Raw genomic sequence first — 14,033 nt, forward strand, 5'->3', positions numbered from 1 at the left:
TTATTGTAATATTTTTCAATAATGTTGTACAGATCAGCATAGGGTTGCAGGCCCTTTTTTTTTAAACCTCCCACCCTTTCTGAATAAGGTATTGCATTGACAGCTTTCTAAACAGATTTGTATTCAGATTTGCTTATCATCGTGCAACATTGCAAGTGACACTTTTCATTAACCATCAACACAATTGAAGGATGTAGTGGGGCAGCTCGTGTTAACCAACACATTCCACCACCAACATAAAATGCCCACCACGTTCAGCAGAACGGCAGCAGCAGCAAGGCCTCCTTCTCCCGCCCCCTCCTCCGATCTTTCATTCTCATTGTTGTACTTTGTTGTGGGGATGGCACAAATTATACCTTTAAACATCCACCACCACTGGCTGTGGTCTTGCCTGCTAATCTCAGGGTCCACTCCACTTTAGACCACCCTTTCCACATTTCTTTACAACTCTTGTTTAAGTTCAGTGGTGTGTAGTAAGGTCTAAGCTGTACAGACATGGGTGGTCCCTAGCTGAATCTATCAGTGTGTTGAGGTGACAGATACTGTTGGTTGCAGAGTTCCTGAATTGCGGAGAAGGGCAATTGGTCCATCTTGTGGCTACTGATATTCTGCGGAGCAACTGTGTTCTTGTGCATTTAATAACCACAAGATGCCAGACTCTGGAACAAGATAATGAACACACGGGATTTTGCAGATTCTCGAAACTTTTCGGGCCAAGATCTTTCATTTGTCATGATGGAGGGCCTCGGCCTGAAATGTGAATTGTTTATTCTTAGATGCTACCTGACCTGCTGAGTGCCTCCAGGATTGTGCGTGTGTAACAAGACTTATGGAAATGAGTGGGTGGGGAATAAAAGCAAGTCACCGTAATCTTAAAAATAAGTGGAGTATACGTTCCGAATACTATTTGAGATGAGTAGCATTTAAGCAGTCATGTGTTTCATAAAAGCAACCCTGATGTTGCTCTATAATCCTTTTAAGTGGCTCAATGACATCTTGTAATTTGTGACACTTCTAATGTAGAGAGCTTCTGCAGGTGTGAAAACATTTCCAACTTAATGGTGGACACTTTCACAAGTGTTTCTGCATTTACCATGTGTTTAAATTTTCGATTATTCCAGGGTTTCCTTGCAGACAAATCAAAGAAGGAAAAACGTTCCTCCAAAATATGGTGTACCCAAAGCTTGGCCAAGGATGAGACTAAGGTAAATGGTGGATGTCTGCATGATCACGTGAAATCTGTCCTGATTGAAAGAACCTTGAAAGCTGTCCATCATGTCTCATGACTCCAGTCTTCTCCCACACTGGGAAGATGAAGACAAAATTCATCAAAATGAATAAACAGTCAATGTTTCACCATCTTGTGTTGTGTTGACAATAAACTGGGGTATCAGTGTTTCCTGGAGTCTTCTACTTGGCTGTTTTAGGTGTTAACGCCCTGCCTACCATGAAATTTAGGAGCGTCTCAGTTTTGTGCTAAGCTGATTTTTTTAAAAACAATCTAATTTTGGTTTGGGCCACTTGGATTGAAAAGGAAAGATTGTTCACTACTAATTGAAGTGGGAAAGTGGAATGGAAGAGAGTTGGGGGCTTAATGAAGGGGGGAGGCAAAGGGTGGAGGGGAGAGTGAGAATGTGGTTGTGATGAAGGGTCTTGGCCTGAAACGTTGATTGCTTGTTCCTCTCCATAGATGCAGCCTGAACTGCTGAGTTCCTCCAGTAATTTGTGTTTATTCACTGCTGATCTCCCATTCAAGTTCAGTCATTAAGAGTTGAGGATAAGACAGTTGAATAGCCTGATGGTATTAACCATAATGCCAACAGGATGCTGACACAAACAAAAGAAGAACACAGGGCCCCAAGGGATTCTGCAGATGCTGGAAATGTTGAGCAACACACAACATGCTGGAGGAGCTCAGCAGGTCAGGCAGCATCCATGGAAGGAAATAAACAATTGATGTTCTGGGCTGAGACCCTTCATCAGGATACTGGGTGATGTTTCCATAGATGCTGCCTGAGCTGAGATCCTCCAATGTTGTGTGTGCAATGTTTGGAAAAGTTATTTTTACAAGAAGTTGGTAAATGTGGAATTCTTCACCAAAAATGGCCATTGAAGCAGAGACTGTAATGATACTGAATAGCAAAAATGCAAGCTGGAGAATGGTTGTTATTCCAGGTCAGTATAGAAAGTGAAACAAAGATTTGTAATTCTAAATTTCCTTTCATGATGCTTAGGATATTTCGAGGGTCTTTCTAGCCAAACTGGTATTTTTTTTGAAGACTATTGCAAAGTAAGAAATGTAACATTGTGTACAGGAGCTCCTGAAAAAAAACTGCAATGTTTTTACAGCTTGAAGTATTCTGGAGTTCAGAGTTCAATTCTAGCACCACCTGTAAGGCATTTGTGCATTCTCCTTGTGGACCGTGTGGGTTTCCTCCGAGTGCTCAGATTTCCTCCCACAGGTCAGATGTACTGATTAGTAGATTAATTGATCATTGTAAATTGTCCTGTAACTAGGCTGGTATTAAATGGGTGCGTTGCTGGGTGATACAGCTCGTTGGGCTGGAAGGGCCTGGTTCACACTGAATCTCTAAATAATAAATAAATAAAATAGCAATGTGAAAATAGCTACATAACCCAGAGTAATTCCCAAAATGCTGGAGGAACACTGACTCAGGCAGTGTCTATGGAGGGAAATGGATAGTTAATATTTTGGGCCTTGACCAAGTTTCAACTCTCAATGTCACAAATGGAACCCGGTCTTGACCCAAGATGTTGACTGTATTTCACTCCACGGACGCTGCCTGATCCACTAAGTTCCTCCAGCATTTTGTGCTGCTCCAGATTGCCAGTATCTGCTGTCTCCGTTGTGTTGTGTCACCAGATGAGCTGCCTTTTTAATGATATTGGCTGAAGATTAAACATTGAGTAGGGATAACTCTATCCTTGAATAGATAGTGTCATGATATCCTTTATGCCAAATTTGTGCAAGGAGCCGAGAGCATCCACTGGAAGCCCACGCAGTCAGAGAATGTGCAAGCCCCACACCGAGCTGAGAACTGAACCTGCGCTACTAGAGCTGTGAGACTGTCATATTACCTGCTGCACCACTGTTGCCCGAACACTGAGGTGGCGGTGCCCTAGTTATCGGCCAGCAGCTCTCACTATTGCCCCTACCAAACTGAGCTGGTTGTGTTTTGAGCTTGCGTTGTAAGTTTGGTTTGATTCCTTGTCCAGGATATTTTGAACCATGTTCCACTGCATTTTTAGGTAAGTAAGTTTCAGTGTTGCTTTGCATTCAAGGTATTGCAGAATTGAATTCAAACTCACTGTTCAGGCATGCTTGGGTATTTTTATGGAGATTCACATCTGTGCATTTTTCACATTCTTTTAAAATTGCAAATAATGTTCCGGCAAACTCTGTGCTTGGTATGTTTCACTGTTTTGGCCCAAGGAACTGATCTGACTATCAGTGTTTTATTAGACCATAAGACATGGGAGCAGAATTAGGCCATTCAGCCCATTGAGTCTGCATCTGCCCTTGAGCATTTATAGATCAGATTTATGGTTATACAGCATAAAGGAGGGCCTCTCATCATTTCATAACCCTCCGGTCACAAATCAGCATCCTTGGCTCCAGGGAAAGGATACTTGGGAGCTTTATGACATGATGAGTGATATAGATACATCATAACTATACCCTAACCTACCTGATCTCTCCAATCTCAATACCCCAGAGGGTTTCCCCTTATCACTATTGTTTATTTTTAATTGAGGAATTCAATAGTAATGTTAATCATAACAATAAATAGGTGGGAGTTGGATAAGCTAATATTAGCTTTATTTGTCACATGTACATCAAAACATACAGCAAAATGTGTTCATGTCAAATTAAGTCAGAAGATTGTGCTGAGCAGCCCGCAAGTGTTGCGGTGCCTCTGGCACTAACGTAGCCTGACCACAACTTAACCCTAACCCTACGCCTTTGGAATGTGGGAGGAAACCCTTGCGGTCACACAGAGAACAGACAGGCTTCTTGCAGACAGCAGCGGGAATCAAACCCCCAAATGGTGATTGCCAGCGCTGTAAAGCAAATGCACAAACTGCTATGCTGCTGTGCCACCCCACAAAAAATTAAATTGTAGTCATGGGCTATTGTGTTGATGATGAATGCAGCAGAGCATTGTGCTGAGGGCAGCCCGCAAATTTTGCCATGCTTCCAGCGCCAACATAGTATGCCCGCAACTTACTAACTCATTTGGATTGTGGGAGGAAACAGGAGCACCTGGAGGAAACCCACTTGGTCACATGGAGAATGTACAAATTCCTGGGAATCGAACCCAGGTCGCTGGCGCTGTAAAGCATTACATTAGTCGCTATGCTATTGTGCTGCCTGTTAAGGGGAGTGCTCTTGCCTTGGAGGCAAGATTCAATAGTTTACCTCGTTCTAGAGGTGTGTGTAATGTAGGCTAATGTTAGCTTGCGTTACTGAGCAAGTGCTGTGTTCAGTAACAAAGAAGCTCTGTCAATTCAGTTTGTAAAAAGCTAAGCATGTTCTGAAAAGAAGCAGAGAGCTTTTTTTTCACTGACTGATACTTGTTGCCCAGTCACATCAACTAGCTGCTACGAGAAGGAAAGTCTGCATTGCGCTGGAAGATGTGAGAAACAGGCACTCTTGTTAGCAGGGTGCAGGGAGAGGAAAACACTGCAAATGGGAAAGTATGCTAATACCTTTTGAAGAGGAAATAGACTGGAAACAGCAAGGTGCGAGGAGTTTCCTGTGCGCAAACGTATAATTACTGCAGTTTGTATGAAGCAAAACAGGTTTTTGATGGATGCTAAACCAAGGAACCTGGGCTGTAGGGTCATCCTCAGTTGCATGTGCTAGATATGGAATACAACAGCTGTTGTCTGTTACAGAGCAATGCACAGAAAATGCTGGGGGAGCTCAGCAGCTTCTATGGATGGGAATTAACAGTTAATGTTTTAGGCCAAGACCTTTCATTGGGTTTCGTGTAGGAGCTGTCTGACCTGAGTTCCTCCAGTGTTTTTGTGTTCTTCTGGATTTCTGGCATCTGCGGAACCTTTGATTCATCTGTTGCACTCTTGTTTCTGAAATTCAGCAACCTCTTTTAGTGGGAGCTTCAGAAGCAGTGTGTAATGTGGTGTGGCTGCTCTGAGTTTAGATGGGACAGAGCATGTTTCCTCCCCAGTGCTTTTTGTGTGAAGATCGCATTACGTTTTTAAAACCTCCCATGAATTCCGAGGTTTTAACTTGCATGCTGTTGTTGGCTGCTTTTGTATCACTTTCCAATAATTTTCACGATGCGATGAAAGTTTGTGACTGAGCAAATGGGAGAGCTGTAAAGCTCTATTAACAAGTCTCAAAGTCATACGGAGAACTTTTACCCGATGAGAGTAGCTGTAGACTTAATCCATTAGCACGGTGAAAGGAAAGATAAAAGCCACAAACACAGGATCTGTTTTCAAGAGTTTCGCACTGTGTAATCAGAAGGTCCACCATCGATGACCCATGTTTTACAGATGATAGTCTGAGCAGGTTGTGAATGCATGTTCGACTGTCACCCAAACTCTTGACTGGGAGCCATTTTAATCTCCTTGCTCCAGGCCTCCTGTGATGGCATGCGTTCTGCAAAGCTACACGTTTCCACTCCCAGCCTGCCGGACTGCCTGGACATGAAGAGCGTTTCTGCGCCCCTCACTATAAAGGAGGAGTATTTGCAGCTACAGCAGGATTTCTGTTCCATATCACAGAAAGGTAATGACGGGAGGGGCACAGCACTGGTTCCTCAGTGATTGGAAAAACTTAAAGGGTTAAGCGCAGGTTGGATAAACTTGCCCCTGCTCATTACCTTCCCTACCAATCACCTCCCTCTGATACCTCTTTCTCCTGTAGTTTACTCTCCACTCCTGCCAGGTTCCTTCAGCCCTTTCCCTTTTCCACCTATCACTTCCCAGCTTCTCGCTTCATTTTCCTCCACCATTCCCCCTTCCCCCTTCCCCCACCTTGTTCTGGCTTCTTCCCCTTTCCAGTCCTGATGAAGGGTCTCGGTCCAAGACCTCAACTCTTTATTCCTCTACATTGATGCTGTCTAACCTGCTGAGTTCCTCCTGGGTTTTGTGTGTGTTACTTTTGATAAACTTGCCTTGCTTTAACTTGAGTTGAAAGGCTTCAAGCTGATGGAGGAGCCACTTTCAAGGGTTTCAGTAAGGTAGATACAGAAAACCTATTGGACACGCACAGACCAAGAGGATGGTGCACTCAAACGTATGCCTGGATTTTTTTAAGCAAGATGTGAAGAAATACTACTACACAATTGTAATGAAAGTCAATAATTCCTCCATCTCTATTGTTTCAGCTGGACATTAATATACTGTACCTTTGGATAAGGATGTGAGACAACGGAGGTGGGGTGAAAAGAGGGCATGTGATCAGATGAAATGGGAAGCAGTTAACACACACAAAATGCTGGAGGAGCTCAGCAGGTCAGGGAAAAAAAAAGAGTTGATGATTCAAGCTTAGACTCTGCAGTAGGAATGAGGGTCTGATTGGGTCAATCCCCTTTGTTTAGAAGGAGATTCCTTAACTGATCCTAGATACAAGCACTCATGAATTGGGAATGGAATGATACAAGTCTAGTTTTCTCCATGCCAGTGTGAGGCTAATTGTCTAATTGAACAGTGACTGATTTCGATCACTAATTGAGAGACCAATCTCAGAGAGCACCCTAGTCTCATTTTTATGTCATAATATTAACCGAGACTTTGTATCAATGCTTCTTTGTCAACATTTCCCATTCACTCATATTGTCATCCTGTGCCGGCTGTGTTCTGTTCAGCTGATTTTTGGACTCCTTTTGCTTTCCTTGCAATCCTTCTACAGTTTATCAACTGTCCAGTCAACCTGGTAGCAAACTGGAATTTATTATCAATGGGCATATATACTACCCTGAGATTTATTTTCTTGCAAGCATTCACAAAGAAGTACAATAGAATCAGTGAAAAACTACACACAAACCAAAACTGACAAGCAACCAATGTACAAAAGAAGACAAACTGTGCAAATATAAATAAATCAATAAATAAATAAGAAGCAAGCAAATAATACTAAGAACGAGAGTGTGGAGTTCTTGAAAGTGAGTTGTGTTCGGTGAAGTGATTATTTCGATGTTGAGGTGAGTGAAGTTATCCACATGGGTTCAGGAGCCTCATGTAAAGGAAAAAATATGAAATTAATGTGGAATTTTAGTTTATAAAGGTGACCCCCTCCTCCTTCATTAATTTCCTTCCTTCCTCTTGTTATAGTCTTCTTGAATTTGAAGTCTCTCTTCAACACGCTGGCAATAGAGAAGGAAAGGCTCAAACAGATGTGGGTTGAGAAAGAACAGGATTCCAGTGCACCAACGGTCCAGATTGCAAATCTGAAGAATGCCTTGTCTGAGGTGAGGAAGCCTCTGGAATCAGAATCATGTTTTTTTTTCCATTACTGATATACACTGTGAAATTTGTTTTGCAGGCAAATCTGCTGATTAAAGAGTTTTCACCACCTCACTCAGCCTGTGCCAAAACTGTATTATTCAGTTTCTCTGTCACTAGTCACGCAGTCTGCCTTTTTTCTCTCTGGTCCTCCGCCATGTTTCAGCAATAGTCACATCTATTTTCTAACTTGTGACAAAAGTTGCTTTTCAGTGACTTGTTTTTCTCTAACTGCTGACTGATGTGCTTCAATTTTCTTTAAAATTGAAATTTACAATTGACACAAAACCTCAGCAGCCTTTCTAGGGTAGAGAGAAAGTTCCTGTTCTGTGAGAGTGTTGGCATTGAGAGTAATGTTGCCTGTTTTAAGGTGACATTTATCAGTCCTTCCCATCAGTGAAGATGCTCCATTTGCCACTAACATCTCACACAACAGACTTGGGTATAGGCATTGAAGGGACGGTTGACATTTACTTGTGATGAATATCCCAACTTGTGTGCTGAGATAACTGATAGCAGTCAGGGTGATGTCAGGCTCACTGGCATTTCATTAGCACCTTCAGTGAACGAGGGGGAAATGTTTCCTGTTCTCCAATAAGATGTCTTGAAAACCACACATGTAGAAATCTGCTGTGCTGAATGGTGGCATTCCTCTCCTGCCCAAGCTGTGGTCAAATAGAATAGTACAGCATATTATCTGCTCTCTAAACGAGTCAACATCCTGGTAAATCTTCTCTGCACCCTCTCTAAAGCTTCCACATCCATCCTTTAATGAGACAACCAAAACTGAATACAATAGTCCAAGAGAGGTCTAACTAAGGTTTTATAGAGCTGCAATATTGCAGCTCTTGAACTCAAGTCTCTGACTAAACAAGGCCAACACACTATTTGCCACCTCAACCACCCTATCAACCTGCACGGCAACTGTGAGGGATCTATGGTTGTGGACATCAAGATTGCTCTGTACTTCCACACTGTTAAGAATCTTACTAATAATCTGCTTTTAACTTGGACCTTCCAAGGAGGGTCACTTCAGTCTTCTCCAGATTGAACTGCAGCTGCCACCTCTCAGCCCAGCTCCACATCCTATCAATGACCCCATTTTAAGCTACTTCTACACTCTCCATGGCACCAACCTTCATGTCATTGACAAACTTGCGAGCCCACCCTTCCAGTTCCTCATCCAAGTCATGAAAATCACGAAAAAAAGGGTCCCAGAACAGATGTGTGTTAAACACCACTAGTCACTGACCCTTTGTTCTGTGGTAAAAGGGCAGTGGGTCCTTGTGAAAGGGATTACTACTTTCCCTGAAGAGGAGAGTTTAGAAATTGTATGCAAGTTGCTCATTTTTGTGTTCTGATATCTTCATGCATTTGTACTGTGAGACAGATCAGATTGGAATCCCTGAGTTAGCCCCAGCCCCATTCTAGAGTTGAGAATGCTAATCCTGCATCAAACTCTGCCTTCCGGCTAAACTTAAGCAATGAACCTAATGGCTCTCCCCAGGTAATGTCCCAGAATGCTGATCTCCGGAACCGTCTGCACCGAATCCAGTGTCTCGCCAGCTTTGCCGATATTGTGACTAATCCATCGACTCCTGTCAAAGTCGAGGAGGTGAGTTGGAATTCTTGTACTGACCATAAAGAATTTGAAATTGCTTTTGTTTCCCTTTTGTAATTTGCTTCAGCACACAAAATGTTGGAGGAACTCAACAGGTCAGGCAGCATCTATGGAAGTGAGTAAACAGTCAACGTTTCGGGCTGAGACCCTTCATGAAGGTCCCTGCCCAAAACATTGTTTATTCACTTCTATAGATGTAGCCTGACCTGTTGAGTTCCTCCAACATTTTTGTGTGTATGTGTGTTGCTCTGGATTTCCAGTTAAGCAGTATCTCTTGTGTTTATGCTTCAGCAGATTCCTCGTTGGCTGAATGTGGTTTATTATCAGTGATCATTGTGAAATTTGTTGCTTTGTCAGAGCAGAGCAGTGCAATACACAAAATCATTGAGTTACTAAAAACAAGGATGTTGCTAGGACCTGAGTTATAGGGAAAGATTGAATAGGTTAGCACTTTATTGCTTAGAGCATAGGACAGGTGTCCCCAATCTTTTTTGCACCGCGGACCGGTTTAATATTAACAATATTCTTGCGGACCAGCTGGGGGGGTGGGGGGGGCGGGTGGTGTTCAAATAGGGATAAACTCACCTCAACATGTCTTTTACAGTTAGGGTTGCCAACTTTCTCACTCCCAAATAAAGGACAAAAGTAATAGTCAAATCCCGGGACACTTTACCCCAGGAAAGACTACCATGACCATGAAGTCTTACGCAGGCACCTGTGTACGCATGTGAGTACGTGCCGATTTTTTTTTTTTTCCTCCCCCCCCCCCCCCCCACAAATCGGTTTTGCCTTCATCTTCCCGACTATACTGCACATACATTATTTCTACTTTATATAGGCTGTGTATTTATCATATCATTCCTGCTTTTACTATATGTTAGTGTTATTTCAGTTTTATGTGTTATTTGGTAGGTTATTTTTTGGGTCTAGGAATGCTCAAAAATTTTTCCCATATAAATTAATGGTAATTGCTTCGCTTTACGACACTTCAGCATGACAGGTTTCATAGGAACACTCTGCCTCAGCAGGGGAAATACGGGACAAGGGTGGTCCCGTCTGAGACAAACCAATTTAGCTCAATATACGGGATGTCCCGACAAATACGGGACAGCTGGCAACCCTATGTTCAAGTTCAACAGTGCGTGACGGAATGAGGAAAAGTGCAGCTGACTCGTATCGTTTCCTCACGGCCTGGTACCGGTCCGCGGCCCGGTGGTTGGGGACCGCTGGCATAGGAGAATGAGGGGAGATTTGATAGAGGTTTACAAAATTGAGGGATGTAGATAGGGTAAATGCAAACAGTCTTTTTCCACTAAAGTTGGGTGAGACTAGAAATAGAGTCATGGGTTAAGGGTGAAAGGTGAAATATTTAAGGAAAACCTGAGGGGGGTGGGGGGGGGAATCTACTTCACTAAGAAAATGGTGCAAGTGTGGAGCAAGCTGCCAGTGGAAGTGATGGATTGCAACTTTTGAGAAGTTTGGATAAGTACATGGAAGGGTATGGAGAGCTATGGTCTAAGTACAGGTTGGGACTAAGCAGAATAATGGTTCGGTATGGGCTGAAAGACCTAGTAAGGAAGGCACCCCCGCTCCCCAGGGGAGCAGACACTCCATCTGGCTGAAGCTGAGGTGAGCAAGACCCTGGCCAGAGTTAACTCACACAAAGATGTGGGGCCCGATAATATACCAGGTTGGGTTCTGAAAGACTGCGCAGCCCAGCTGACAGAGGTGCTGACGGATATGTTCAACATCTCTCTGGAACAATCCACTGTCCTCTCAGTTTTCAAGGTGGCAACATTCATTCCAATATCAAAGAAGGCAACAGTAATCTGCTTAAATAGCTATTGTCCGGTGGCATTAATATCATCCATTATGAAATGCTTTGAGCAGCTGGTCATGGAGCACATTAAAGCTTTTCTCCCTGCTACATGGGACCCTTTCCTATTCGCTTATCACTCAAATTGATCCACTGGTGGTGCAATATCCTCTGCCCTCCACTCTCTCCGGTTCATATGCCAGACTGCTGTTTATAAACTTCATTTCAGCGTTTGACACCATCATACCTCAGAAACTGGTGGGGCAACTGTCCTCACTGGACCTCAACACCTCCCTCTGCAATTGAATACTGAAGTTCTTAGCAGTAAGGCTACAGTCAGTCTGTGTAGGCAACAACATCTCCAGTCCCATTACACTAAGCACTGGCATTCCCCAAGGCCGTGTACTCAGCCTACTGCTGTTCACATTGCTGACGCATGGCTGTGTTGCAGGATCCAGCTCAAACCGTGCCATCAAGTTTGCGGATGACACAACAGTGGTTGGCCTCATCAAAAACGATGACAAGACAGAGTATGGAGAGGAAGTGGAGGGACTGGTTGATTGATGTGAGAAGAACAAAAGTCTGAATGTAGAGAAGCGAAAGGAAATCATTGTGGACTTCAGGGTGGTGCAGACAAACCATTTCCCTCTGGAATACTTGGCTCGTCCATGGAGAAAAGTGCATTAAGTTCCTGCAAGTTCATATCACCTGGTCCCTTAATATCACCTCCCTGAGCAAGAAGGCACGGCAGCGTCTCCACATCGTAAGAAGACTGAAGCAAGCAAGGCTCCCACCCCCCACCCCCATCTTAACTGTGTTTTACAGGAGCACCATTGAGATCATCCTGACAAGTTGCATCTTCATCTGGTATGGGAGCAGCTGAGCATTGGACCAGAAGTCCCTACAGAGGACAGTGAGAACAGCTGAGAGGATCATTGGGGTCTCCCTCCCATCCATCTGGGACATTTATCAGGAGTGCTGCATATGCATTGTCCTTAGTATTATTAAGGATCCCACCCATCCATCCAGCATCCTCTTTGACTTTCTACCATCAGGCAGGAGATTACGATGCACAAAAACAAGAACGGTCAGGATGAGAAACAGTTTCTTGCCCCAGGCCATTAGGCTTCTGATCTTCCTGTTGCATCGTATTCAAAGTGTCACTGGTTAATCTGTTCTGTTCCTTTAAATAATTAATATTAATGCACTTTAGTTTATTTATGTGATTCATCTGTAGATTTTATCCTTGCCTTCATAAGTTATTGTGTTATGTACTTTACACCCTGATTCAGAGAAATGTTGTCTCGTTTCTATATACATTCTATATACGTCTGTAGTTAAATGACAAACTCTATTTGACTTGATATCAGTGCTGTAGTACTCTGACTCTAATAAATCATGCAAAAGACGAATTACATAGATTTTGCGAACCATTCAGAAATCCAATGGAGGGGTGTACCGTGGGATGTGCAATTGAAAACTTCTTCAAATTGGTGAAGGGGGGGTTGCTTCTGGTAACGTTACTATCCTCTACCACCTTTTCCCCCCCCCCTCCCTGGCAACTGTATGGATGACTTGAGGAGGCATTAGAGAAATCGGAAAGGGGGGTTGGGGGGAGAAAAGATGGGTTGGATTGGATGGGCTGGACAGGAATGGCTGATGGAGAATATGAGCCATGAGTATTGACCAGTGACATGAGAATCTGCCCTTCATTGAGAGTTTGGGATCAGCTCTGACTCAGTGGATGGCCTCTGAGTCAGGATCTGGAGCTCTGAGCATCCAAAGCCAGGCTGACCTCCCAAGCAGGGGAGATTGAATGCTACACTGTGGGTTTTTTTTTGGCTGAGGTACCCTTTGTCCCTTTAGTGGATGGGGAAGAAATAGAAGCAGAAATGGACCATTCGTCACTTCATGTCTGTTGTGCTATTTGGCGATATCATAGATGAACTATTTTTGCCACAGTGCTACTTTCTTCCACAAGGCTCTTGATTCCCTTAATATCTAAACTTGCACTGATCTATTTTAAATTTGCTTGATACAGAATTTCAAAGATTTTTCTACCCTTTAGGTGAAGAAATGTAACTGCATCTCTGTCCAGATTAGCCAATGCTTATTTTGAGGTTGTGACCCTCGATTATAGAAGGCAGATGGGTGAAGTGTGTACGTCTCTTGTGTCCTATAAGAAGTACAGTACACTCAGTGGCCACTGTATTAGGTATACCTATAGAAGTGCTTGTTAATGCAAATATCTAATCAGCCAGTTGTGTGGCAGCAACTCAATGCATAAAAAGCATGCGGACATAGTCGAGGTTCATTTGTTCAGACCAAGCATCGAAATGGTGAAGAAATGTGATCTAAGTGACCTTGACCGTGGAACGATGGTTGGTGCCAGAGAGGGTGGTTTGAGTATTTCAGAAATTGCTGACCTCCTGGGATTTTCACGCACAACAGTCTCTAGAGTTTACAGAGAATGGTGTGTAAAACAAAAATATCCAGTGAGTGGCAGTTCTGTGGGTGAAAACACCTTGTTACTGAGAGAAGACATAGGAGAATGGCCAGAATGCTTCAAGCTGACAGGCAACAGTAACTAAATAACCACATGTTACGACAGTGATGTGCAGAAGAGCATCTGTGAACACACAACACTTCGAACCTTGAAGCAGATGGGCTACAGTAGCAGTAGACTGCGAATGTACAGGAGGTACCTAATTAAGTAGCCATCGGGAGTACATATTTCAATGACATGATGGCCTATTCTTCTGAAATCTAAAGAGCGTAGTCTCATGTTTTAAAAAAAATTCTCCATCGCGTTTCTCTTCGGCCATATGCTAGGAATTGATTGGGTGAACCTTTGCATTCAGTTTATTGCAGCACTTGTACTTCCTTGGGTAATAATTAAGCAAGCGAGGCTTGTAAGAGCTTTAAAAAGGATACAGCAGATGGTCTGTCTCTTAGCAACCTTAAAGGAATGGATCAGGAGTTGACAGTAAAAATCTTTTCACTCTGGGTCAAACATTGGAGGATACCTCAGGGTCTTTTGGTAGTTGCACAGTCCTAATCCCTTATCAGATGATAAATTGTATTTAGAATTGGTAATTG

General features: G+C 43.2%; 1 protein-coding gene across 7 annotated transcripts in view; it reads left to right on the forward strand.

Annotated features, from left to right (window-relative positions):
- The window catches only part of LOC140191360 (oxysterol-binding protein-related protein 6-like), a 125,707-nt gene that overhangs the window by 66,145 nt on the left and 45,529 nt on the right, over positions 1–14,033 (forward strand). For 6 of the 7 annotated variants that reach the window (XR_011883816.1, XM_072248698.1, XM_072248696.1 and 3 more), the window contains exons 9-12: positions 1,122–1,205; positions 5,629–5,779; positions 7,327–7,463; positions 9,005–9,112. Coding sequence is in view for 6 of the 7 variants with exons in the window: in XM_072248698.1 (XP_072104799.1) it covers positions 1,122–1,205; positions 5,629–5,779; positions 7,327–7,463; positions 9,005–9,112 (480 nt within the window). In the remaining variant the exon portion in view is untranslated. The remainder of the gene's footprint in view (positions 1–1,121; positions 1,206–5,628; positions 5,780–7,326; positions 7,464–9,004; positions 9,113–14,033) is intronic. The other variant, XM_072248701.1, reaches the window with a different exon arrangement.

Source organism: Mobula birostris, chromosome X (assembly GCF_030028105.1).
Source record: "Mobula birostris isolate sMobBir1 chromosome X, sMobBir1.hap1, whole genome shotgun sequence".
NCBI classification, from domain to species: domain Eukaryota; kingdom Metazoa; phylum Chordata; class Chondrichthyes; order Myliobatiformes; family Myliobatidae; genus Mobula; species Mobula birostris.